The 26908-nt window shown below is 42.8% G+C and overlaps 1 protein-coding gene across 1 annotated transcript in view; it reads left to right on the top strand.

Annotated features, from left to right (window-relative positions):
• Positions 1 to 26633, top strand: part of BDNF (brain derived neurotrophic factor) — a 50502-nt gene extending 23869 nt beyond the window's left edge. The window contains exon 2 of the mRNA XM_040409494.1: positions 25784 to 26633. Within this exon, the coding sequence (XP_040265428.1) occupies positions 25805 to 26551 (747 nt within the window). The 5' untranslated portion in view covers positions 25784 to 25804 and the 3' untranslated portion in view covers positions 26552 to 26633. The remainder of the gene's footprint in view (positions 1 to 25783) is intronic.
• Positions 26634 to 26908: the final 275 nt, after the last annotated feature.

The following is a 26908-nucleotide window of genomic DNA, read 5'->3' on the forward strand; positions in this document are numbered from 1 at the left end:
TTAGACATGCGGCTCTTGTGAATGTCTGCCTATAACACCAGACAAAGTAAGGAGCCTCTGCCTTTTGTTGTCTCATAAATATAAAACAAAAATTCCAATGTGTTGAGAGAGAAGATTTTATAAAAAAAATAAAAAAAGTAAAGCTGTACTGGTTTTTTCATCAGTTGTCGGGAAATGTAAATTCCCTGAAGATTGCATCTGACTCATTCATCTCTATATATATTTGGATAGTCTTTTTAATGAGTTTCAATCGCGGCAAAATCCAAATATCCAATAATTATTGGATTCTTTGTATGCCTGTGGTTAAACTTTTTGCTGTTCTTAACATTGGGTCTCATTAGAAGCGCTAATGTTGTTATTAGTAACCAATTAGATCACCTTTCTTACCTACTCCTAAAAAAATTGGTTGTTCTGGGAAACTAGTTGGTTACCATGAGCAAAATTCAGTTTCACTCTGACCCGCACTGATTAAATCCTCTGGGATGTCACTATGACATTCAAAAGTTTTTTGTAAGTTTACCTCAATTCAGCAGAACATCAAAATGAGCACAATATGAGTCAGTTATATTGTGAAACCATAGACAGAAGCAATCATTTCTGTTGAATCTCCCTCGCCAGATGTGTCTCACCTCACCAACAATTGGGTTGTGATGTTTTAGAGCAAGAATCCTTTGGCAGGTTTAAACTTCACAATGTTTTTGTGTGGGGTACATGTGGCTAAAGGTTATCATGCTACTATTGTAGATGCTGTCACACTTTTTCTAATTTTTCATGTGATTATACCTAAATCTGGGATTTTTGGGCTGTATGAATTTTTGCATCTAGCCAAAAATCGATTCCCTGCTGTTAACAGGTTATGTGGCCATCAACGATTGGGGAAACCTCACAGTTTCAGAAGCACTGATCCTTACTAAAATGCAGGAGTGTAACTATAGGGGGTTGAGAGATTGTAGTCAAACCTGGACCATGGGGCCTGACAGGGGCCAACTGGGAACTTAAAGTGGCCAGGAAATTTTCCTGTAGGGTCTATGGCCAGTCCACCATGGGGCTTGAGGTCTCTGCTCCATATAAAGAGGGCATTACTTCTGTAACAGGAGACAGAAGTTTTAAGTTTCCCCTTTGCCAAATAATTTTTTGGAGAATCTGTCACAAGATGAACTGTAGTGTAGTGGGTGCTATTGGGTCAATTGGCCACACATGTTTACAGGCCCCTATCCACATGAAGGACTGGGTCATGTGATTTTCTTATGAATTTTATTACAAAAGAAATTAGATTTTTGTTGGTTTGCTATGGCGCATACTGTTTTTGAACAAATTATAAAACTTTTTGTGATTTTACACTGTGCTTGGCACTTATAAAAGTGGGTGGTTAGCTATGTTAATTAAGGGTATGCTGGATTTATCTACTGCAACTGTTTAGTAGGTCTAGTAAGTAAGTTTGGTAAACAACTGATGATGCTTGTGAGTTTGCAGTAGGATTTGGACAACCAGTCAAAAAGTTCAATTTTCTTGAAGACCTTTTTCTTGACATGACATCTTTTATTGAAGACAACATTTTCCAAACTTGATACTTATATCAGTACATAAATGTAACATGAGGGGGCAGTAACTATGTGATATCGATATTGAGATACTGTAGGGTTGACTACTATTTGTGTACAATAAAATCAATTTATAAAAAAAACATGATCTTAGACAACATTGGTTATAAGAAAACATGAATTTTTTGAACATGTTCCTGCCATGATCCAATAAAGAAACCATTTGGCAATAAAACAATGTATCTCCTACTAGACCCCCCTGACCTATGTCTTCCAATACATTAATGGGAGACTAAGGTGGCTCTAACTACAGATCCCTTATCCAAGATGGCACTAGCTATTGAAGCCCAAGAAATTGTGTAATTCAGATAAATTGGAACAAATATATCTTTAACAGAAGGCATTGAATCCTTTAGCCAAAAGGGACTGTATCCCAGCACTTTGGCATAGCATCTTACTTTACAAATACCATGTTGATCATGAAAAATGAATCATATTTTCATTTTAAAAAATTCAATTTGTTCCTATCTAAAGTAATATGCCTTAATTTACTAATTATTCCCATACATGGAAATTATCCGCCAGGTACATTATATGTTACATGGAGCTTCATGTGTTGCGGCCTCTTGTTCTACAACCTCTAATACAGTAGAGGTTACATTCAAAGGACAGATTTTTATATAGTAACTTAAAAATAACAAAGTCACTCTGAAAAATTGAACTGGGAGTTAATTACCCCTAAAATAAATTACCCGTGAATAATTGAGCGCCTCGCTAGTGGCAATCTTGCTATCCATCATATAGCTCTGTATGGGATGTGACACATATGCAGGCAGTGTGGCAATGTCCCTGTTATGTGACAGCTGTACATTAGAGGATGGTTACACATTATGTTGTCAGATGGGGCTTTCAGTCTTCTATCCTTTGCTCAGTAGTCCATTACCAAACATTCATTTCTCGAATGTTCCATAAGACATCTCAGAAACTGTTGTAAAAAAATATATATAATACTGTGTAGTCAGGACTTAAAGAGAAATTACTCAACAATTTTATTTTCTAACATGTTGTATGATTTCGGTGGGAGTTGTTTCGAACCCCCTCCAGTTCCTAAATGAAGGTATAAGGTGTCCAAACCCTTAACTTGTTCGGAAGTTTCCATCATTCCAAAACTCAGACTGAGTGATTACACAGGGCGAGGGATTCCTTAGCACTGGTACGGAGATCAGTGGTCCCTTTAGAAGATAAGTACATTTAGGAGAAATTTTTTACACAATGTGGCATGGAGGTTAATTCTAAATTGATTTGGACCCATTGACCTATAAATAACATAAAATAGCTCAAACACAAGCAGATTATTGTGCTAGGATATAATATATAAGGCACATATCATAGCTCTGGATAGAACAGCCACCGTCCAATAGCCAGACTGACCAGTGACGTCCCTGTTGTCTCTCAGACAGAGACATTGAGAGCAAGAAATCCAACACATCTGTTCTACAAGAAACCCCCAAAAAATAGATACCAGCCAAACTCTAGAGTATTGAGATGGATATGATCCATTTTCTTTTCATTTAACCCTCTCAAATAATCAGAGGGCTTACGTGTAGATACTTTACAGCCTTTTAGGACACACCGGCACAGAGCCTGTACAGGTCCTTTAGTAGGGACTTGGAGAAATCGGATTCTGCTTGCACTAAGATATTTTCTTGAAATACCTCCTTACATATGGAGTCTCGTTGCCCTACTTTTTGTGCTGAATTGTGCAGAAATCAACAGAAATAAACTCCATACGAAATTGGAGGAATGCAGAAGTACAGTAGAGGGCTCATGCACTTCCATGGAAGCCCTATTAGGACTCTATAGAAAAAAGCCCTTTGATGAGAAGATCCTATAGGGGTGATTCACCCACAGCAGTCCCCCAACTTAGTGTGGCAGATTGAAGTTGTCATTCAGTGCTAGTCTAGCAAATTCCCTACTTTAATGGGGTCTGTAGTTTTGTTAGCGAAGTGATCAAAGACTTCAACCTGGTGTCTTTATTTTCTTCCTGCATGTAAAAGTAGTACATTCTTCTCATTCTTTTACTATATTCCTTTGCATTTTCGCTACACTAGTCTTCCCTGACGATTTATAGTCAGGTTTACCTGAAACATTGCTATATTCTCGCAATATGAAGCCTGTCTAATTACACATGCACGGTAATCCTGAACCATTTAACACACACAGCCTTTACCAGCTTGTCAGTCGCCATAATAATTAAGCAAATTCATAATTGGGCATTTGTGGCCTAACGGCTTTTATATTCCTCTCTTTACGTTTGACATAGTAATTTGTTATTCTTGTCTAATTTCAGTTGTTGCACAATGTTCTTGCTCGAATGCTGCGTAAACTATAATTACTATCCGAGGGTCACTGAGCAATTTGCTTCCGCTGAAATTAACTGTTATCTTGCGTTCTAAATATTTATGAGCCACGACAGCCGTATACACCATCTTGTCTCTAGCATATTTCGATGGCTAACGACTGACCAGCGCAGCTTTCTCCTAGAAAGTTGGACCTTCAGACAATGCTGATGTTAAGGAAAAAAACATTTTTCTTGTATTATATTCTTTCGCAATGACTTATGGTATTAATAGCTCGGATAACTGAAAACATCCAGCAAATGTTTTCATAGTGTTTATGAAGGCTACAAGAGTTTTCCATCACACACCTCTTTATTTGGTCCTACTCATGACTAGTTTGATCTTATACGTTTAGGAATATTGTGGCATCTGGTGAATGTTCAGTGGTGGCATGTTTTTATGAGCATGAGATGTTTTATGATCATTTGAATATATCTTTAACACTCTTCCCCTGCTTCAGGAGCCCTTAGTTGCTGGTCAGACATTTTCGAAAGTGAGAAACTCTAACTCCCGTTGAAAGCTGCATATTGACTGGCTGAAGGTTGAATATTCTAACTTTTCAGCTCCAACGAAAGAAACTATGATTTAATGTTTCCAAAGATGGATTCACCAGATGAACAAGCGTTTTTGCTCGTTCAGGGTGTGATCTGCACCACCTTTACACAAGTCTATTATCGGGAACTAGTGTCCTAACATTCATTTCCAATAATCGGCCTGACAATTGTCCAGTGTAAATCTGGCTTTAGGCTGAGCGTGCCTGTATCCTGGGGGGAGAGGAGAAAGGATATCTCCTTGAGGAGAAATGGATCAGAATGTTGAAATCCAACTGCCAAAAATGTATACTTATCTCCTCATACATCAACCATGGAAGGAGAGTCAGGAGACCTCCATACACATTATATGGCCATCCGATCCTGCTGAAATGGGTGGGTTTGACCAACATTTATTTATCTTTAGCCTAAGTTTGCTATACACATTAGCCTTTTGTCAGCAGAACCTGTGTGTGGGGAGCTCCTGATTCTCCCCCTACAGATGATGGGAGAGGCAAGGATATGACGAAATTAATATTTTTGCTCAATACCTTTGTTCTCCTGGGAGATAAGCCGCCACCAGAAGTGTCTGGCAGTGGCTTTCTCCACTCTCCCCATAGAATACATAGGTCAAGCCAAACTTGTATGTGCATGGGGAAGTCGGGAGGGAGTCGGGAGAGATAGCTGTTGGCTGAATGACCGTTGGGCCGACAGCTATTTGAATATGGCCAGCTTTAATGGAAGAGGATACATGAGGATCCTTACTTCTATTAACTGCCTGGGGACACTAGTTGGATTGACTTCATTTGCAAACTGCGGTGATCAGTGATTGTGTTGACCAATATGACTCTTTATTTGTAATGGCTGCAGTAGTACGCACCTTATGTTGGGAATACAATAATCACTTGTCATGTTGAAAACACTAAGTACTGAATGTATTAAGCTTCACTCATCTGAGAGCACACTGGATAGTTGAAGAATGAATCTGTTTTTAGATATGCCAACATTTTTAATAGGTCCATTGGTCATGATCATTACTGAAGTCCTGAAATAATCATAAACAGCAGAGCAAGCATTGAGCCACATGGATGGAAGATAATGTACTATTTCTTTCAGAGGATGACTATGATTAGTATTTCTACAATTTCCATTATTTCCCAGTCCAAAAAAGTTCTTCCCACAGAGATCAGCTTGAATTGGTTCCAAGAAAAATCTGAGGCATAGAGTAGTTTTAAGCTCCCGTGCACCAATGCAAAATTCATTACCTGTTAGTTAGAATACTGATATTTTCTTATGTGACAGAATGTCTTTAGGTCCCCTCAGGCACAAGAGCACCTTTAGGCTCCCTCAGACACCAGAGCACCGTTAGCCTCCCTCAGGCACTGGAGCACCTTTAGACCCCCCTCAGGCACTGGAGCACCTTTAGACCCCCCTCAGGCACCAGAGCACCTTTAGGCTCCCTCAGGCACCAGAGCACCTTTAGGCTCCCTCAGGCACCGGAGCACCTTTAGACCCCCCCTCAGGCACCAGAGCACCTTTAGGCTCCCTCAGACACCAGAGCATCTTTAGACCCCCCTCAGGCACCAGAGCACCTTTAGGCTCCCTCAGGCCCTGGAGAACCTTTAAACCCCCACAGGCACCAGAGCACTTTTAGGCCACCTCAGGCACCAAAGCATCTTTAGGTCCCTTCAGGGTAGGCAACATATCCGTTTTAGGCCCCTTTAGGCACCGGAGAGCTTTTAGGTCACCTCATGCACCAGTTGTGACTGCTGATTCTGCACCCAATACTTAAACTTCTGGTTAAAAGGGATCAAATGAATGGGACTGGGCTGCAGTACCAAACACAGCCCATGGACAAGAGTGGCACTATTAATGGAAATAAGCATACATTTTTTTCAAATCTCAAACAACTTTAAATAATCTAGACCAGGGGTAGGCAACCTCCGGCACTCCAGGTGTTGTGAAACTACAACTCCCAGCATGCACACTTGCTCTGCTCTTGTCATAACTCCCATAGAAATGAATGGAGCATGCTGGGAATTGTAGTTTCACAACAGCTGGAGTGCCGAAGGTTGCTGACCCCTGCTCTAGACTCAGAGTAAAAGTTAGACCTGGCCCTGGAACCCCAGGAGGCCAAAAGACTGCTCTGCCTTATTAGAAAAATCTGTCTGCGGACATTATGCTGTATATGATGTGTCTTAACTATTGTATGGAGAACGAACTCTATAATGGTTACATCGGCAGTTCGGGTCCATCACCGCTCTGCTCCTTCTATTAGGAACATTATTCAGTGAACACTACTAACCACATTTCTACTACCACCACTTCTTCTCCTTGCTGTGTGCAGTTGCACGGCCACTTCTAATTGCTAATAAGCTTTCTGCTATTAGACTGTGATGCTGACCTCATTTTCTTGCCAGAGCTATTAGGTTCCTAGTTTGCTAAGTTCTTGCTAAGGCGTTTGTTTCCTGTTTTCTGCCACATATCGACCCTTGTCTGTTTACTGGATTCTGACTCTCAGCTGCCTGTCCTGACCTATCCCTGTTTCACATTGTGACCTTCTGCTGTCTCTTCTGACCTTGGACCCATATCACATATTCGCAAGAACTCAGCCTGCCCTGACCCTTGCCTGTTACTATGTGTATGTCTGTTCCTTTGGTGCCTTGCATAGGTGTCATGAAACCCTGTGGGTCAGCTGTCAACCAAACCAATAGTACTCCAGGAGGTAGCGGTATGGTGAATCCCTGCAGCAAAGTCCAGATCCCTGTTTTAGGGGTTAAAGGGTGAATACCACTTAGGTTTGGCCCAAAGTCAAATCAGTTGGTCGACACAGTGGTTCCACACTCACTGCCCTAACAATTATCAGGCATTGGACCCCGTTGTGATTTCATATTTTACCAAGAAAATGAGATGGTTCTTTGAACATCCCATTTACTAATATTTTGTAAGATAAAACTTTTTTTATTTTATGTATAATTTTTCTGTAGCCTTTAATACTTTTCTCTGGTATTATTTTTTGGCTATACAAATGTCTCATCACTTCCATGTGTGAATATTTGAAATGCAAATACATGACCAGCCTGGGATCTGGGCTCTTTTGCCTACCACAGATACACATTATAAGTTTTAAAGGGACATATATACTCCTTATGTTCTGCTGAATTCCTTGGCATACCATTTGATCACGCATTATTCCTACTTTAGATCACATTGTCAATTTCCTGATGCAAAATTTAAAAATTGTAAAAATTTCTCCATGAAAGACTCATTCTTGCCAATGTTTAGGTCACATCAAACATCTGTTTGTCTTAATATAAAATACAGAGTTCTAGCATGTTGCTTATCAATTTGTTGGACAGCCAACGGACTGTTGTCACTGAGGTAATTAAAGTATATAGTTTCACCATTCTTCAAATCAACAAATGACCTTTCTAAATTGTTAGAATTATGAAATGAAATGCTATGTCAACTTTTATATAAGGGGCTATTCTTGAGACGGGACCAATGTCTGGTGGAGCCCTGGTGCCCCCATATTAGTATTAAATATCAGGATGGTAAAATATATGAAACATTATATAATTGGTAACTCGGTGGTGGACCAAGAAATAGCTTATGATCTAGGGCCTAGATTATTACTGTGTGATCATTGGCTCTTGGTTCATGCAGTTAGTGAAAAAAGGGGAGAAACAAGCAATTAATGGGACAGTGTTGTTGCTCGAATGGCTGCTCGGGATGAAATAGCTTGTTTTTGAGAAGAGAAAGTGCTAATGTAAAATATAGGGTGTGCAAATCAAGTTTGTGTTAGCAATAATATAACCCACTGAAAAGTATATAGAGAGATCGGTTTAGGGTGTGGCAAACTGGGCAAATGCCAAGGGCCCCCATTTCGTAGGGATCTCCCTAGGACAGGAAACCATAGAAGCAATCTGAATTTACCATTGAAACCTTTACTACACCAGACCACCAGGATCAGTTGCATTAACCCATTCACTGATTTTGACCACCACTTTACTTCTCCCAGCAATAGAGCCGTGCAGGGAGCCGCAGCCAGGCCCATTCTCTTGAATGGAGCTGTGCTGCAGTTTTCCTGCTCAATGGGTAGACAGGCACGATGTGCAGGGCAAGACTGTCGAGGGGGTGCAGCAGATCAGCACCCCACCAATCAAAAAGTGCTAACGTACCCTGACTTTACAAAGTGGGAATACCCCTCAGTGCATAATCCTGGACCACCAGATACTGTCACAGACAAACCGCAGGGGGGATCTCATTTGCTTGTTGCCCAGTGACCAAATTTCTATAACACAGCCCCTGGATACATAGCCTAGAAAGAAATAAGAAACATTGTAATTTCTGCTATATCCCCTTCTTATCAGGTTGTATAGTTTCTTTGGTTTGGCCGTCTTCCCATGCAACTTATTCAACAAGAGGGTTTTGTAAAACTTCAAATTTGGACATATAATGGTAGCCCTGAGAGCCTCTGTACACAGTATTACAAGCTGTAAAATATTTAAACCACCACGTGTATAAATTACGGGAGTAAATCACATCCTCTTGTGATAAAGCTGCAAGGGCCATTTAAGTGTAAGCTATAAAAGGAGCACGGATATAGACACAACCTTTTTATGGTTAATAGGAGGTTAATGGGTTTTCCAAAGAGCCTTACATAACATCCGTGATGGGAAAAATTTATGAGTATTGCTTCATTCCACCTTTGACAACCTGACGAAGCCAAAGGGGCGAAACACGTGTCGAGGTGTTAGTGCGTGGGGCGATGCTTCAGCATACTGCACATCATGTCCGTGGGTAGGTTGCTATAGCTGCACATGAGCTTTCTCCTGAGTAGTTTGCCATTTCTGCATGTATATATGTGTGATATGTGTAATAGTGGACTTGATTATTATATCTTAGTATCTATATGTTTTCAGCACAGCACCAGGATCACTGCTCTGGTGAAATATAGCACCTAGGGCCCTGTGTATTCTTTATGTATTCAGCACTATACACTCACCTAAAGAATTATTAGGAACACCTGTTCTATTTCTCATTAATGCAATTATGTAGTCAACCAATCACATGGCAGTTGCTTCAATGCATTTAGGGGGGTGGTCCTGGTCAAGACAATCTCCTGAACTCCAAACTGAATGTCAGAATGGGAAAGAAAGGTGATTTAAGCAATTTTGAGCGTGGCATGGTTGTTGGTGCCAGACGGGCCGGTCTGAGTATTTCACAATCTGCTCCGTTACTGGGATTTTCACGCACAACCATTTCTAGGGTTTACAAAGAATGGCGTGAAAAGAGAAAAACATCCAGTATGCGGCAGTCCTGTGGGCAAAAATGCCTTGTGGATGCTAGAGGTCAGAGGAGAATGGGCCGACTGATTCAAGCTGATAGAAGAGCAACGTTGACTGAAATAACCACTCGTTACAACCGAGGTATGCAGCAAAGCATTTGTGAAGCCACAACACGCACAACCTTGAGGCGGATGGGCTACAACAGCAGAAGACCCCACCGGGTACCACTCATCTCCACTACAAATAGGAAAAAGAGGCTACAATTTGCACAAGCTCACCAAAATTGGACTGTTGAAGACTGGAAAAATGTTGCCTGGTCTGATGAGTCTCGATTTCTGTTGAGACATTCAATTGGTGTAAACAGAATGAGAACATGTATCCATCCTCTGATGGCTACTTCCAGCAGGATAAAGCACCATGTCACAAAGCTCGAATCATTACAAATTGGTTTCTTGAACATGACTGTAACGGTCATGTCCACACACACACAGGGGGAAGGGTAGTGACCACTGCGCTCCACCCTCACCCCTGGCCCTGCCTACTTGCCTCACGAGTCCTGATGACAGGGGACAACTGGACGGCAGTCCCTAACTTAGGATATGTGCAGGGAAGACAGACAAGACAAAATACGGAACATGAACGGACCGGGTCAGAACCAAGAGAGCTACGCAGTACAACGGATTAAGCAAAGAATGGTCAGGAGAAGCCGGGGTCAAATACCAGGAGAGTAGCGAAGTACAAGAGGAGTCCTAAGAGAGTAGTCAGGTGGGAGCCGAGGTCACAAAACCAGGATGTATGCGCAGTACAGGAGGAGCAGGCAGAGGATCGTCAGGGAACAGGATCAGGTAAATATTCAGTAGTCCAACAAATAGCCAGGAACCTAGAAATTAACAGGCAACCTGTAGCCAGCAGGCTGCCTGTATTTATAGTGGGGAGTGAGGGTCATGTGACGTGGCCAGCGTCACATGACCGACAGACCAACCAGTCGAGCACCGAGTGATCAGCTCGGCGCTCAAGGCAGACTAGGAGCAGGGAGCCACCCAGCTAGTAAAGCCGCCCTGGGAATGAGGTCAAACACAGAACCTCATTCCAAAAGCTAAGCAACAGTTCTGCGGGCAATGGGGGACCGAGTGCACCTTCGGAACCCCGTGACAGTACCCCCCCTTTTACGAGGGGCCACCGGACCCAAGACTTCAGGCGATGGCTTTTCAGGGTGTTCTAAATGAAATTTACGAACAAGTCTAGGAGCATGAACCTCCCTGGCAGGTACCCAAGATCTCTCTTCAGGTCCATACCCCTTCCAGTGAATCAGGTACTGCAAGGAATTACGCACCTTCCTGACATCCACTATTTTAGACACCACATACTCAACAGCATCATTAACAAGAACCGGCGGAGGCGAGGCTTTCGATGGTACTACCGGTTCAAAATATTTTTTAAGTAGAGATTTATGGAACACATTATGAAAGTGGAATGACTCGGGCAGCTCCAACCTAAATGATACCAGGTTAATCACCTCCGTGATCTTATATGGACCAATAAAACGAGGAGCAAATTTTCTAGAAGCTACCTTGAGAGATAGATTCTTGGAGGACAACCATACTTTATCCCCAACCTGAAAGTTCACCCCCCTTGAACGTCTCCTATCGGCCTTGAGTTTTTGAGAACTTTGAGCCTTTTCTAGGTTCGATTGAACCCGGGCCCAAACAGTGCACAGTTCGGAGGAGAGTTTATCAGCTTCAGGGTTAGAGGAGGAGACGGACGACCCAGAATGAAAACGGGGATGAAAACCATGGTTACAAAAGAAAGGGGAGACCCCAGCAGAAGAATTGACATGGTTATTCAGAGCAAATTCAGCCAACGGAAGGAATTTGACCCATAATTGCTGGTCATCAGCAACATACAACCTCAGGAATTGTTCCACAGACTGATTAAGGCGTTCAGTCTGCCCATTACTCTCAGGATGGTAGGCGGAAGAAAAAGACAACGAAATTTTACATCTTTGACAGAAGGCCCTCCAGAATTTGGACACAAACTGCACACCCCTGTCCGAAACAATATTTTCCGGGATGCCATGTAAACGAACAATCTCTCTCACAAAAATAGATGCCAGGGTTTTAGCATTCGGAAGTTTAGACAGGGGAATGAAATGAACCATCTTGCTAAACCTATCGACCACTACCCAAACCACAGTCTTACCCTCCGCCAGCGGTAGGTCAGTTATAAAGTCCATCGAGATATGGGACCAGGGTCTACTGGGAATGGGTTGGGGTCGTAGGTTACCAGCAGGGCGAGTCCTAGGTGTCTTAGACCTGGCACAAACCTCACAGGCTGACACGTAGGACTTGACATCCCTGGTCAGAGTGGGCCACCAATAAGATCTAGAAACCAGATCCTTAGTGCCCTCAATACCCGGATGTCCACAAAAGGCAGAATCGTGACACTCACCCAACAGCTGGAGACGAAATTGTACGGGAACAAACAACTTATCTGTTGGGGTGGATACCGGTGCCAGATGTTGTTCAGCCTTAATGCGAGCCGAGATATCCTGGGTTAGAGCCGCTAAGAAGATGTTTGCATGTAGGATGGATTCAGGCGGCGTCTCAGTGGGTTGAAAAGCACGGAAGCTCCGAGATAATGCGTCTGCCTTCACATTTTTACTTCCCGGCCTGAACGTAATGGAGAAATCAAAACGGGTAAAAAACAGAGCCCATCGGGCTTGTCGGGGATCAACCTCTTAGCGGACTCGAGAAACATTAGGTTTTTATGGTCAGTGACAACAGTTACTCGATGCCTTGCCCCCTCCAAAAAATGTCTCCACTCCTTAAATGCCCATTTAATGGCCAACAGCTCCCTATTCCCTATGTCGTAGTTTCTCTCCGTGGGAGAGAATTTCCTAGAGAAGAAGGCACACGGTCTCAGGTTAGTGAGGCTAGCAGGACCTTGTGAAAAGACTGCTCCTGCGCCGTCCTCGGACGCATCCACCTCCACAATAAAGGGTCTCTCCTGATCAGGCTGGATCAGAATGGGAGCGCTACTAAATGCCTTTTTTAATGTTTCAAATAAAGAAATGGCCTTGGTAGACCAATTCTCCAAATCCGCCCCTTTCTTAGTAAGGTCGGTCAATGGCTTAGCAATTACAGAAAAATTCATGATAAATTTACGGTAGTAATTAGCGAAACCCAAAAACCGTTGTAAAGCCTTTAAGGATGAAGGCCTTACCCATTCCTTAATTGCTAAAACCTTACCAGGATCCATCTTAAAGGCGTGAGGAGTCAAAACATGCCCTAGAAACAGTATCTCCTGTACACCAAAGACACATTTCTCTTGCTTAGCGGATAGCTGGTTCTCCCTCAACACCTCTAATACTTGTTTGACATGGGACACATGAGATTCGAAATCAGGAGAGAATATCAAAATGTCGTCAAGATAGACAATAATAAATTTACCTAAGAACTCCCTAAGAATATCGTTCATTAAGTTTTGGAACACAGCTGGGGCATTGCTGAGTCCAAAAGGCATCACCTGATATTCAAAGTGTCCTATCGGAGTATTGAACGCTGTCTTCCATTCGTCTCCCTCCTTGATTCGGATTAGATTGTATGCCCCTTTCAGGTCAATCTTGGAAAATCAGGTTGCCCCCAAAACCTTGTTAAATAAATCCGGAATCAATGGGAGAGAGTATCTATTTTGGACAGTGATTTTATTTAATCTCCGGTAATCAATACAAGGCCTAAGACCACCATCCTTCTTTTTAACAAGGAAAAACCCTGCTCCCATAGGAGAGACTGAAGGTCTAATATGCCCTTTAGCAAGGCTCTCCTTAATATAATCTTCCATAGCCTTGCGTTCGGGCCCTGAAAGATTATAAATTCGACCTTTAGGAAATTCGGCACCCTCAATTAGCTCTATGGCGCAATCATAAGGTCTATGGGGGGGTAGAACCTCTGGAGTAAGGGACGAGAACACATCAGAATATTCCTTAATAACAGAGGGTAATGTATTAGACCTTACTGAAACCCCAGCCTGGACCACGGACAAGCATGAGTCACACTTAGGTCCCCATTTCACCAACTCTCCTTTGGACCAATCAATTGTGGGGTTATGTAAACGGAGCCAAGGCAACCCTAGTACCACCTCAACCGGTAGGTTCTCCAGGACTAGAAGAGAACATCTCTCAGAGTGGCACACACCCACGGACAGAGAAATTTCAGAGGTACATGACCTCACCGTACCACCAATCAGGGGAGTAGCATCAATAGCCATGACATGGATAGGTGTAGGTAAAGCAAACATTGGAATACCCAATTTACAAGCACACTCAAAGTCAATAAAGCTGGCCGCTGAACCGGAGTCAATAAAGGCCTTACCCGGCCACTTATTAACCCCCAGAGAAATTGTTATGGGTACCAAAAGCTTACCTTTAGAAAAATCAGGGTGTACCTGGTCTTTAGGTTGTCTTGTCTTAGAAGACTTGTCAGAGAGGTCCCTCTTAGGACACTTGTTGATCCAATGGCCAGGATCTCCACAGTAGAAGCACTCTCCGTGTCTGGGACGAAGATTACCCCGGGTCATGCCAACCTGCATGGGTTCCTCGGTGGAGACCTCAGTGTTGTCCCTGGAAAAGGCCTCTGGCTGGACCACCATCTGAGAACAGAACTGTCGTTCTTGTCGTCTCTCTCTAACTCGTCTGTCAAGTCGGACAACTAGGGTCATTATCTCCTCTAAGGTCTCAGGAATTTGGTAATTGACCAATAGATCTTTTAAATTATCAGATAGACCAGAACTAAACTGACTCTTCAGGGCTGGTTCATTCCATCCTGAGGGGACACACCACCGTCTGAATTGGGTGCAATACTCCTCCGCAGGGAGATGGCCCTGAACCAGTGCCCTAAGAGCTGTCTCGGCTACCAGGGCCCTGTCTGGTTCGTCATAGAGGGTACCCAGGGCCTGAAAAAACCCCTCCACAGAAGTTAGACAACTGGCCCCAGGAGGTAACGAAAATGCCCAGTCCTGGGGATCACCCTGTAGTAGAGAAATGATAATCCCCACGCGTTGGCTCTCGGGACCGGAGGACACGGGCGCAAACGGAAGTAGAGTTTGCAATTCTCCTTAAAGGAGAGAAACCTCTTCCGGTCTCCAGAAAAGGGTTCTGGGAGCTTGATCTGGGGTTCAAAATATGGACTGGAGGACAGAGGAGTGGAAGAACCTTGCCCTAACTCACAAGAACGGAGTTTCTCTCCTAGCTCCTGCACCCTCTGTGACAAGTTAGAGACATGGTCAGTCAGGGTAGTAAGAGGATTCATGATACAGTGGTTATTGGGCCTGTTAATCTGTAACGGTCACGTCCACACACACACACAGGGGGAAGGGTAGTGACCACTGCGCTCCACCCTCACCCCTGGCCCTGCCTACTTGCCTCACGAGTCCTGATGACAGGGGACAACTGGACGGCAGTCCCTAACTTAGGATATGTGCAGGGAAGACAGACAAGACAAAATACGGAACATGAACGGACCGGGTCAGAACCAAGAGAGCTACACAGTACAACGGATTAAGCAAAGAATGGTCAGGAGAAGCCGGGGTCAAATACCAGGAGAGTAGCGAAGTACAAGAGGAGTCCTAAGAGAGTAGTCAGGTGGGAGCCGAGGTCACAAAACCAGGATGTATGCGCAGTACAGGAGGAGCAGGCAGAGGATCGTCAGGGAACAGGATCAGGTAAATATTCAGTAGTCCAACAAATAGCCAGGAACCTAGAAATTAACAGGCAACCTGTAGCCAGCAGGCTACCTGTATTTATAGTGGGGAGTGAGGGTCATGTGACGTGGCCAGCGTCACATGACCGACAGACCAACCAGTCGAGCACCGAGTGATCAGCTCGGCGCTCAAGGCAGACTAGGAGCAGGGAGCCACCCAGCTAGTAAAGCCGCCCTGGGAATGAGGTCAAACACAGAACCTCATTCCAAAAGCTAAGCAACAGTTCTGCGGGCAATGGGGGACCGAGTGCACCTTCGGAACCCCATGACAATGACAATGAGTTCACTGTACTAAAATGGCCACCACAGTCACCAGATCTCAACCCAATAGAGCATCTTTGGGATGTGGTGGAACGGGAGCTTCGTTGATCACTGCCCCGAGCCCTCAGCTACCTCCGGTATAGCTGCGGGCACGGAGCTACAGCGCTTGATTTTATCGCTAACTTGGGCTGAAGTGCCGCCGTAAAAAGGCGGCGCTCCAGCCCAAGGCCCCTTAGTGACCGCCGTAAAAAAACAGGTATGGGTGGTCACTAAGGGGTTAAGTCCTTGCATGTACTCAGCTTTATATATTTAGGCTACTTTTACACTTGCGGCAGAGTGATCCGGCAAGCAGTTCCGTCGCCGGACCTGCCTGCCGGATCCGGCAAAACGTATGCCAACTGATGGCATTTGTAAGGGTACTTTCACACTAGCGTTTTTCTTTTCCGGCCTCTCCATTCAGAATGCATTAGGATAAAACTGATCAGTTCTTTTCCGGTATAGAGCCCCTGTGACGGAACTCAATACCGGAAAAGAAAAACGCTAGTGTAAAAGTAGTGTGATATACTACTTTGGGCCCCTATCTTCTGTTGCCCTGGTGCAGCGCTTGATATATCTTGCCGGTTACATTTATCTGGGGTTTGTATTTTTTGCTGCCCTGGTGGAGTGCAATAATTAGGGCTTTTTGGTATCTTCTATCTACGTAGCTTTATTATGTAGCTTGATATAAGAGCTTTGGGCCTGTTTCCCAATATTACTTTTGTGACATAAGTGCTATTTTGATCTATGTACCCCATGTATGTTTTCTGGATCTTTCTCCCTATAATTGTATTTAATTATATATTCTGATGAATAAAGATTGTTACATATCTTAGAGTTATAGTCCAATTGATCTTTCTTTTGGTTAACCTTTTAGATTACCCATAAACCCACTGAAACTAAGCTATTACAGTGCAAAACTGAATTCATCTTGTTGACTTTTCTTTGTACTTTTGCCGTTGATTCCATCCTAGATAATTAAAGATGGTACAAGAACCATCTATGTCCCTTGTGATCATGCCCCTTACACCAACTGCAAATGCCTACCATTGACATATTACACAGTATATGGGATATGAACTCTAGACTGCCTGGATACTTTGTAGCAGAATAGACATCTACCTATTTTACAGATGAAGGCCATACATAGAAAATGTCAAGATGTAGACCTTCACGGAGACCTCCCAAACAAAAGCCTCTAATCACCAGTTGCCACAGTAGAGATTCAAAAGAAACAATGTGGCATGCATTTTATTATAAAATCTGCTTTTCCCCTTTCTAGTGGCTCCTATATATAGGCCAACTTTGAAGGCAATCATTGGGAATGAACCGGTCATTCCCATGACAATCTGCTCCCCAGAAACAATGATTTTGGTGTCCACATCAACTATGCTTTCACTTGGTGAACGAGTGTTTGCTGGCTCATTGGGTGATCGACAACACCTTTACATGGGACAATGAACAAGCAGTTACACGGACGTTGGTTCCTGGTAGTCAGCCTGTGTCAAGGGGCCTTGACAGATAATTATAGGATTAGAACTGGCCCATGGTGTTCTACTGAATGTCAGTGGGATCCAGCGATATATCCTCCCCCTCAACCAGAGTTTTCTGTCTGGCTTAGAGGAAACCTGTTCCAAACTGATTAGCATGTTATAGAGCAGGAAAAGCAGAGTGGACAGGTTACCTTGAGGACCGCATTGAAAAAAACGCAGTAGATGACTGTTGGGTCCATTACTTGAGCATCATTTATCGTTGTAGTCCTAGTTGACCATTGTCACATATTTGCATTGCGATCAATGCTTAGTTTAAATTCGTCCATAATCATTTTGTATCAGGCATCTGCTTCATCTTTTTTTCCGCACTGTCTGCTGTGGAGAGTTTGCATATAACAATAAATACATGCCTCTGTTCTCACTGTCCTTGGCACAGCTATTGAGGTGTAAGGCGTTCCACGCATGTTTTTAATATTTTGAAAGATAAAAATATCCCCAGCTCACCAGCATTACATCAGTGAGTCAGTGATGTAGTCATCCTAAACAGTCAGGAAAAAATGTGCTCCTCAGACCTTAAAAACAAGGACTTGTATCATAGGTTCTTTTGATACTTTTGTCTATAACTTTCAGTTCTCATTCTGAATCACTGCTCCTGATCTCCAGCTACATAAAGCAGAAACGCCAAGTTCAGCGGAGAGGGGTTAAGCACTGTCATATTAGACCAGCCCACGGGCTATTGCTCACGTAAAATGAAGGCATTGTTCTCTGGACAGTGAGACCATGTCGAGTTGTCAATACACCCACATAGTGATAAGTGACAGATCTGACTCTTAATTTTTAGGTCATGCTATCTTGTCCCCACAATGAGTATTTTGTTTGAACTGTATACCAGTCTGTACCATAAAGACTGAACATCTCACCCATGTATGTTTGTTGAATATCATTTCTAGACCACAGTTGGTCCTGGTTTGCTCATTCACTCCTTGTAGAAGTTGTTCCAAGAGAATTTAGAACATTGCAGTGAGGATCTGCATCCATCTAGCAGCAAGTCTATTAAAATGGTTGGACACCCCCAGTCACCATTCCAATTCATCCCGTCTTAGGCTCTGTTCACATCTAGTTTTTGATCTACATGAATTATATGCACCCAGGCACATACAGTACAGACCAAAAGTTTGGACACACCTTCTCATTCAAAGAGTTTTCTTTATTTTCATGACTATAAAGGCATCAAAACTATGAATTAACACATGTGGAATTATATACATAACAAACAAATGTGAAACAACTGAAAATATGTCATATTCTAGGTTCTTCAAAGTAGCCACCTTTTGCTTTGATTACTGCTTTGCACACTCTTGGCATTCTCTTGATGAGCTTTAAGAGGTAGTCCCCTGAAATGGTCTTCCAACAGTCTTGAAGGAGTTCCCAGAGATGCTTAGCACTTGTTGGCCCTTTTGCCTTCACTCTGAGGCCCAGCTCACCCTAAACCATCTCGATTGGGTTCAGGTCCGGTGACTGTGGAGGCCAGGTCATTTGACGCAGCAACCCATCACTCTCCTTCATGGTCAAATAGCCCTTACTTTCAAAGTTTTCCCAATTTTTCGGCTGACTGACTGACCTTCATTTCTTAAAGTAATGATGGCCACTCGCTTTTCTTTACTTAGCTGCTTTTTTCTTGCCATAATACAAATTCTAACAGTCTATTCAGTAGGACTATCAGCTGTGTATCCACCTGACTTCTCCTCAACGCAACTGATGGTCCCAACCCCATTTATAAGGCAAGAAATCCCACTTATTAAACCTGACAGGGCACACCTGTGAAGTGAAAACCATTTCAGTGGACTACCTCTTGAAGCTCATCAAGAGAATGCCAAGAGTGTGCAAAGCAGTAATCAAAGCAAAAGGTGGCTACTTTGAAGAACCTAGAATATGACATATTTTCAGTTGTTTCACACTTGTTTGTTATGTATATAATTCCACATGTGTTAATTCATAGTTTTGATGCCTTCAGTGTGAATCTACAATTTTCATAGTCATGAAAATAAAGAAAACTCTTTGAATGAGAAGGTGTGTCCAAACTTTTGGTCTGTACTGTACATCGAACACATCCAAAGAGCCCGATTCGTCCAATCTGTTCGAAAGAGTACTTTCAGAATTAATGTAGAAGGCAGGAGTTAGTGTTTCACTATGGAGTTAACTTTATTAAGAATGGAGATTTATGCACCAGTCTAAAATTACTATGCACTAGAGAAAGATGCAGATCTTTTAAAGGAGTGATCTGGCATAATTAAAAAACAAATGTCCAGCAGAACTGGGTTCAAAACTTTTGAAAAAAAACACCTTCCGAAGTGCCCTCCATTCCAGCCCCAGCTACCAGCGTACAAGAAGTGACAGGGACCTGTTTTTCAGTCTTGAGAATACTGAAGCCACTGTTTGGTCTCAGAGGTCATATGTGCAAGAACTGAATAGACTTTGGCCTTTTGCGAGCTTATTTCTGGGGTTAAACTTAATAAATCTGCCGATCTGATGGTGGCCCTCCCTGTTGGCCTTCTTGATTTTAAAAAAGTGCCAAGAGCTTGTGCCAAAATTTGCAGCTTTTTTGGTATACCAGACAACTGCCGCAACTTGCATGATAACTTCCTCCCTAAATCTGGCAGTTCACTTCTGTAGACTTGTGTGACCCACCAATTTATATGGATGAAGTGTTGTAGATCATAGATGTTTCCATTCAACGATGCCACATCCCACAATTGACAATGGCAGCTACTGCCAGAGCAGAAATGTCACTCACTGACTGACTTGTCCATGCTTGTAACATGCTTCATCCAAGTTACTGAGCTCTTTACTATGACCCATTCGGAGATTGCTTGCCTGTGTGCTTGATTTGATGCAGCGGTTAGCAATAAGCCAGGCTGAAATAGCTGACCTCAGTAATTAAAAGTAGCGCCCACGTACATTTGGTTAGGCAGTGGATCTGAATTTTCTTTGCTTATATTTCTTCTATTGTACAATCCATATAAATGTCATTTAAAAACCTCTTAAAGATATTTTCTTGAAGTAATTCTCTTTTGTGATGAAAGGATACAATACACTACTATTCTGTGATAACCTATTGAGCAGGCCTTGTATTGTTAAAAGGCATTCATGGCTTCTCAAGGTGATATATCATAAATGTCTGAGATTTGTTTGGACTACTTCATGCCCCACCCATCTTTGACGTATCTGCTTCTTTTGCTCCATCGGGAAGTAGTCTCCACTTTAGCAGAGTTCAAGGCAGACCTCCAAACACACTCTACAATCATGTATTACACACTGATCAGCCACAATATTACCGGTACAAGCACCTGCCCAATATTGTAGATTCCACTCATGTCATTAAAAAAAACTGCTGTGACCCATGGATGAATAGATTCCACAAGACCTCTGAGTGTGTTCTGTGGATTCTGGCACTAAGATGTTAGTAACAAGTCTTTAAGTCTTGTAAGTTGTCTGTCTTTCCTTGGACCACTTTTGGTTGATATTAGTGACTGCATACTAGGGAACACCTCACAAGACCTGAAGATGCTCTGACCTAGTTGCTGCCTAATATATCCCAACCCTTGACAGGTGCCACTGTCAAAAGATAATGAAAGTTATTCACTTCACCACATCATACTATACTAATCTGAGTATAGTGCTAAATGTCTGCATCCTATAAGTGATATAGACAGAGGGGCAGAAATACTAAGACTGGATTTACAAACTTAATGTAAGCTTAGTATAAGGTCTGTTGGTGCAGAATGCACCAAACTTACTAAGAAGCACAGGCCTCCTAATAAAGTTTGGCACATCTCCAGGCAGTCCGCGTTGGGCCACCGGAGGGCACGCCATCTCCCACGAAGCTCTGCTCACTTTAGCAAAGTGACGAGAGAAGTGAAATTTGGCAAATTATGGCTCAAATCTGGCATGTGCCATAATGTGAAACCTTTTTCCCGTGGTGTACATAATTTGACAAATGTCCCTTGCTGTATTTGTATAGGTTCAAGGTAAGTCAGGGAGAAAGTTAAAGTAGTTTTCGGAGTGTTTCATACTGATGACCTATAGTATCCTCAGGATGGTGGGGGTCCAACACCAAGTACCCCTGCCGATCACCTGTTTAAAGAGGTATCGGTGCTCCTCGGTGAGGACCATAGCCTCCTTGCAGCTATGGTCCATTGGATAACAGCTGTTCTTGGTATCACAGCTCAGCCCCATTTAGCTAAATGAGACTGAGCAGCGCATAGATCATGTGACAGATGAAAGGGACATCACTGGCCTAGGAAGAGGTCACCGGAGCGCCACAGCCTACTCAAACAGCTAATCGGCGGAGGTGCTTGATGTTGGATCCCCACCAATCACATACTGATGACCCATCCTGAGGAGAGGGAGTAAGATCCCCACTGATCAGATCTGCTCAGTTCAGATATTGATGACCTATCCTGAGGATAGGTCATCAATATTAAACACTCGCAAAACTCCTTTAATATTTTACACTGGGATCCAGTTTTTTTTGCCTAGAATGATGGATCGTTTCTCATCTCCTGTGATAAGCGCTAGCCTAAAGACATTTTGCATATTTTGCATTGCTAAATATAGCTGTACAGTGTCTTTTTTCTTTAGATTAAAACTCTTTATCTATTGTCTGTCTTGCATAAAGGCAGTACCGGCAATAGAAAAAGTGCTAGGGAATTCTCACATTCCACTATGATGTTCATGAAAGTTGATTTCTGAATATGTTACTAGAGCTTTGATGCGGTTGCTTAGTTACATCTCCCATAATGCCCTTACAATGCTTTTTACAGAATAAGGGAGCTCATTAAAAATTAAATCTCTATACTGCTTCTGACACGTAGCATTCGCTCGAGAAAGCTCTCAGGTTATCTCATCCTGGTTTATAAATCCTACAACAAATATTTGTACCGTATTCGTTTCCTCTCCAGTGGATAGGAAAGAGAGAGATATTCTGCTAGGGATGTAATAATTATCAGTCCAGGAGGTTTCTCTCAATAAATACAATGTTTCACCATGTAGAAGGTTGGTAGGTAAACAGAAGATAATGGAATCGAGATTCGCCATGTGCGAATGAAGGGATAATGTCATGGGGCCAACGTGTGGGTCTTCTTTTTAGGCTTGGATGCAGCATCACTTATATCTTTATCTCAGACCTCTAAATGGAAAGCTATAAGAGATTTCCAAAGGCAATAGATACCTAAGGTCTTCTGTCAGCAGATTTGTACCTATGACACTGACTGGCCTGTTACATGTGCACTTGGCAGCTGAAGGTATCTGTGCTGGCCCCATGTTCATATGTGCCCGCATTGCTGAGAAACAGGATGTTTTATATATATGCAAATGAGCCTCTAGGGCTGTGATGGCTAACCTCCAGCTGTGGTAAAACTACAACTCCCAAGATGCACACTTTCTTGGCTGTTCTCAGAACTCCATGGAAATGAATGGAGAATGCTGGAGTCTAGGACCAACCTCCCGTTGATCCTAGACTCCAACATGCTCCATTCATGCTCCATTCATTTCTATGGAGTTCTGTTACACTTAGAGGCTCCACTTTCTCTGCAACTGCCGCACCCTCTCCACTTTGTTTGACGGGACTAGGTGGGATGACGTTTTCACTCCCTGGCCCTGTCAATCAAAGTGGAGAGGATGCAGAAGTTGCAGAAAGAGCTGAGCCTCTAGGAGTAATGGGGACACCCTGTTGCTCCTACAGGCTAATTTGCATATATTAAAACACAATTTTTTTCAGCAGTGCGGGCACATATGTACATGGGACCAACACAGATGTCTTCAGCTGTCAAGTCAAGGTACAAATCTGTACAGCTGCCCTTTAAAAAACATTTACATCCGATACAATGATGATTTCATAATGCTTGAGTTTTAGTGGACTCCCTGCTATCCACTTCCATACGTACTTATGGCTGATAATAACTATCCACATTCCACCCATCAGTTTTCTACAGCGTGTTGGAAAAGTAAGGTAGCAACTTCAGCGGTTTGCAGTGGAAAACTCTTTTAGATGATCTAGATTCATGAAGGTCTATTGTGTCCACATGAGTCTAATGATAAATGGAAACGTCAACATGATGCAATTGGATACAGTAGAAGACAGTCACACCTGCAGGAGGTGCGATTATGGCACCAGTCCTAGGCTGCATGAGATATGGTAATGTCAACATGCCTGGGCTGCAGATGTTTTCATGGCACTAAACCTGGTGAAGAAGAAGTTCGGGTCTGGGTACTAAACATGCCTATTTTTTTCACACGCGTGCAAAACGCATTACAATGTTTTGCACTCGCGCGGAGAAATCGTGCATGTTCCCGCAACGCACCCGCACCTTTTCCCGCAACGCCCGTGTGAAACCAGCCTAATCGTTTCATTTAAATGCTAGTTGCCTGCTACAACGTTTGGTCGTTTAGTTGCTGGTGCCTATGATCGCTTAAGCCAGGGTTGCTCAACCTGCTGCCCTCCAGATGTGGCAAAACTACAACTCCTAGCATGCCTTAATAGCTGTAGGCTGTCCAGGCATGCTGGGAGTTGTAGTTTTGCAACAGGTTGGGCATCCCTGGCTTAAGCGATTATCTGCTCGTCTAAAATCCCCCTTTAGAAACAGGAAAACCCAGGAAGAAAGACTCAGGTGCAACCTCCACCCACCAACTGCAATACAACAATAATGCTGAATCAGAACATTTATTCAGCTGGCTATACACATTTTGCTGTTTTATTATTTTATGACGCCTGTTAACTATACATAGGTTTTGTACTGAATGGTGACCTCTGAAGCGGTGTTCACAATAGCAACGCTTTTATATGTAAAACAAATAGAGTTTTATAGGGTTAAATATGTAACCACCATACCAGTTATAGCTGTATAAATGCAAAATGGTATCCTGGACTACTTCTGTATGTTTACTGGTTGTGAAGATTTTTGCATTTGTTACATTTCATTGTTCCGTAGTCGTGGCTTTTGGTGATCTGCAGGTAATTTTGTGGGTGTATAATATGATATTGTACCCAAATCTTACAATGAATAAAAATAATATATCTGGTGGCGGGAATATTGATTGATTTTTAGACGTAAATATGGAAAATAGGGGAAGTATGAAGTTGAAGCTATTCATAAATGTTCATTTCTTTTTTATGGAGAACTCCTAACATATTTTACAGTTTCAGTAATACTTTCCTGATACCTGTCTTAAGCTGGCCATACACATACTGGCCATGTACGTCAACCAAACCCACCAATTACAGTGGGACCGGCCAAACATCTAATGTGTGTGGGACCTCTTGACTCTTCCCTGATGGCATATGTTTGAGGGTATTGAGCTGTCAGATTTCTACTGGCCAATTCTTTTGTGTTTGTGGCTTCCTCCTTCTTCTTTTAACTGAGAGCTGCCAACATGATAGCTGTTGGACAAACAAGCATTTGGCTATTTTATGTGTATGGCCAACCAACATAAATGCTCATTCTACCCCACCCCAATATTTTGCATGTAGGGTGTAAGTACCAGGTAGAGAGAGTACTACTAATTAGGGGTGAGATGAGTTAAGTATTACTGTGAATGATGGACAGTGAGAGGGTTTGTAGAAAATTGTAGACCACTGATGAATCAGGGACAGGATGAAGAGACATATGGGACTTAAAGGGGTTGTCCGCTTTTTACTATTGATGACCTATCCTCAGCTGTTTGAAGAGAAGGCAGTGCTCGTTCGATCGCTGCCTTCTCTGTTCTGTTTATCTGCTCGCTGTAGCAATTGCAGCGGTAAGCAGGTGTAATTCTAAGTATGGCATCCCCATTCACTTCTCTAAGACGACTCAGCAGTATTCACTTGAACAGAGTGAGCCGTCCCATAGAAGTGAATGTGGACGCCATATTTGTAATTATACCTGCTTACCACTGCAATTGCTGCAGCAAGCAGATAAACAGAGCAGAGAAGGCAGCGTTTATATTAGCGCTGCCTTCTCTTCAAACAACTGATCAGTGGGGGTGCCGAGTGTCGGACTCTCGCCGATCTGATATTGATGACCTATCCTGAGGATAGCTCATCAATAGTAAAAGGCGGACAAACCCTTTAATGAAATCATAAAATAATCATAAACTTTTGGAACTTTTGACTTTGCTTCTGAAAATGGTTATGGTGGAAAGGGGAATATTCTAAGTGTTGTTAAGGGGCCCTGTGGCTCCTTGTTGGGCCCCTGATCCACAGAACCCCTTATTGGGATAAGATGGTCTCATAATGACATTTATTCATACGTTTACTTACATTCTCTAACTCAAAAAGTATGTTCAAAAATTCTAAATTCATAATGGATTGAGATTATGGTCTTAGAAGTTATATAAATTGATTACGTTCTTGTGGATTTCAAATGTGTGATTCCCTTGTGTCGTATTTTTGCCTTTCCCAATTCTAATCTTTGTATCATTTTGTGTTTTCTTCCTGCAGTTCCATCAGGTGAGAAGAGTAATGACCATCCTTTTCCTTACTATGGTTATTTCATACTTCAGTTGCATGAAAGCTGCCCCTATGAAAGAAGCCAGTGTCAGAGGACAAAGTGGCCTGGCCTATCCGGGTCTTCGGACCCATGGTACTCTGGAAAGCATAGGTGGGCCAATGGGTAGTTCAAGAGGAGGTGGACTTCCATCCCTGACAGATACCTTTGAACATGTCATAGAAGAACTCCTAGAAGAGGAACAAAACTTAAGGCAGAGTGAGGAGAACAAGGACTCAGATATGTATTCATCAAGGGTTATGCTGAGCACTCAAGTGCCTTTGGAGCCCCCTTTGCTTTTTCTTCTTGAGGAGTATAAAAATTACCTGGATGCTGCAAACATGTCCATGAGGGTACGACGCCACTCAGACCCAGCCAGGCGCGGGGAATTGAGCGTATGTGACAGTATTAGTGAGTGGGTGACTGCGGCAGACAAGAAAACGGCGATAGATATGGCGGGTCAAACAGTTACTGTTCTTGAAAAAGTCCCAGTACCCAAGGGTCAACTGAAACAATATTTCTATGAGACCAAATGCAATCCCATGGGCTACATGAAGGAAGGTTGCAGGGGCATCGACAAGAGGTACTGGAACTCGCAATGCCGAACTACCCAGTCTTATGTGCGTGCACTCACCATGGATAGCAAAAAGAAAGTTGGTTGGCGCTTTATCAGAATAGACACTTCTTGTGTATGCACACTGACCATAAAAAGAGGAAGATAGTGAAGTTATCTTGTATAGATTATATTGAAGAGAAAATTATCTATTTGTATATATACATAACAGGGTAAATTATTCAGTAAAAGAAAATAATTTTATGGACTGCATGTATAAATGAAGTTTATACAGTACCGTGGTTCTACAAATCTATTTATTGAACATATCCATAACCTAAAGGGAAACAGAGTCCTCTGCGCACAACGTAGCCTGTACTCTGCTAGGGGGGGCTGGGACCACATTGCTGTGCAATTGTTCCTTGGCCCCTTTCGCAGTCCATGGGTTAAGAGATAAGCCTGCGTTACGTTCCTCCAAAAACATTGTGGTTTGTTGATGTTGCCAAGATTTGAAATCATAAAAAAA

The sequence above is a fragment of the Bufo bufo genome, chromosome 10, assembly GCF_905171765.1.
Source record: "Bufo bufo chromosome 10, aBufBuf1.1, whole genome shotgun sequence".
Lineage (NCBI taxonomy): Eukaryota > Metazoa > Chordata > Amphibia > Anura > Bufonidae > Bufo > Bufo bufo.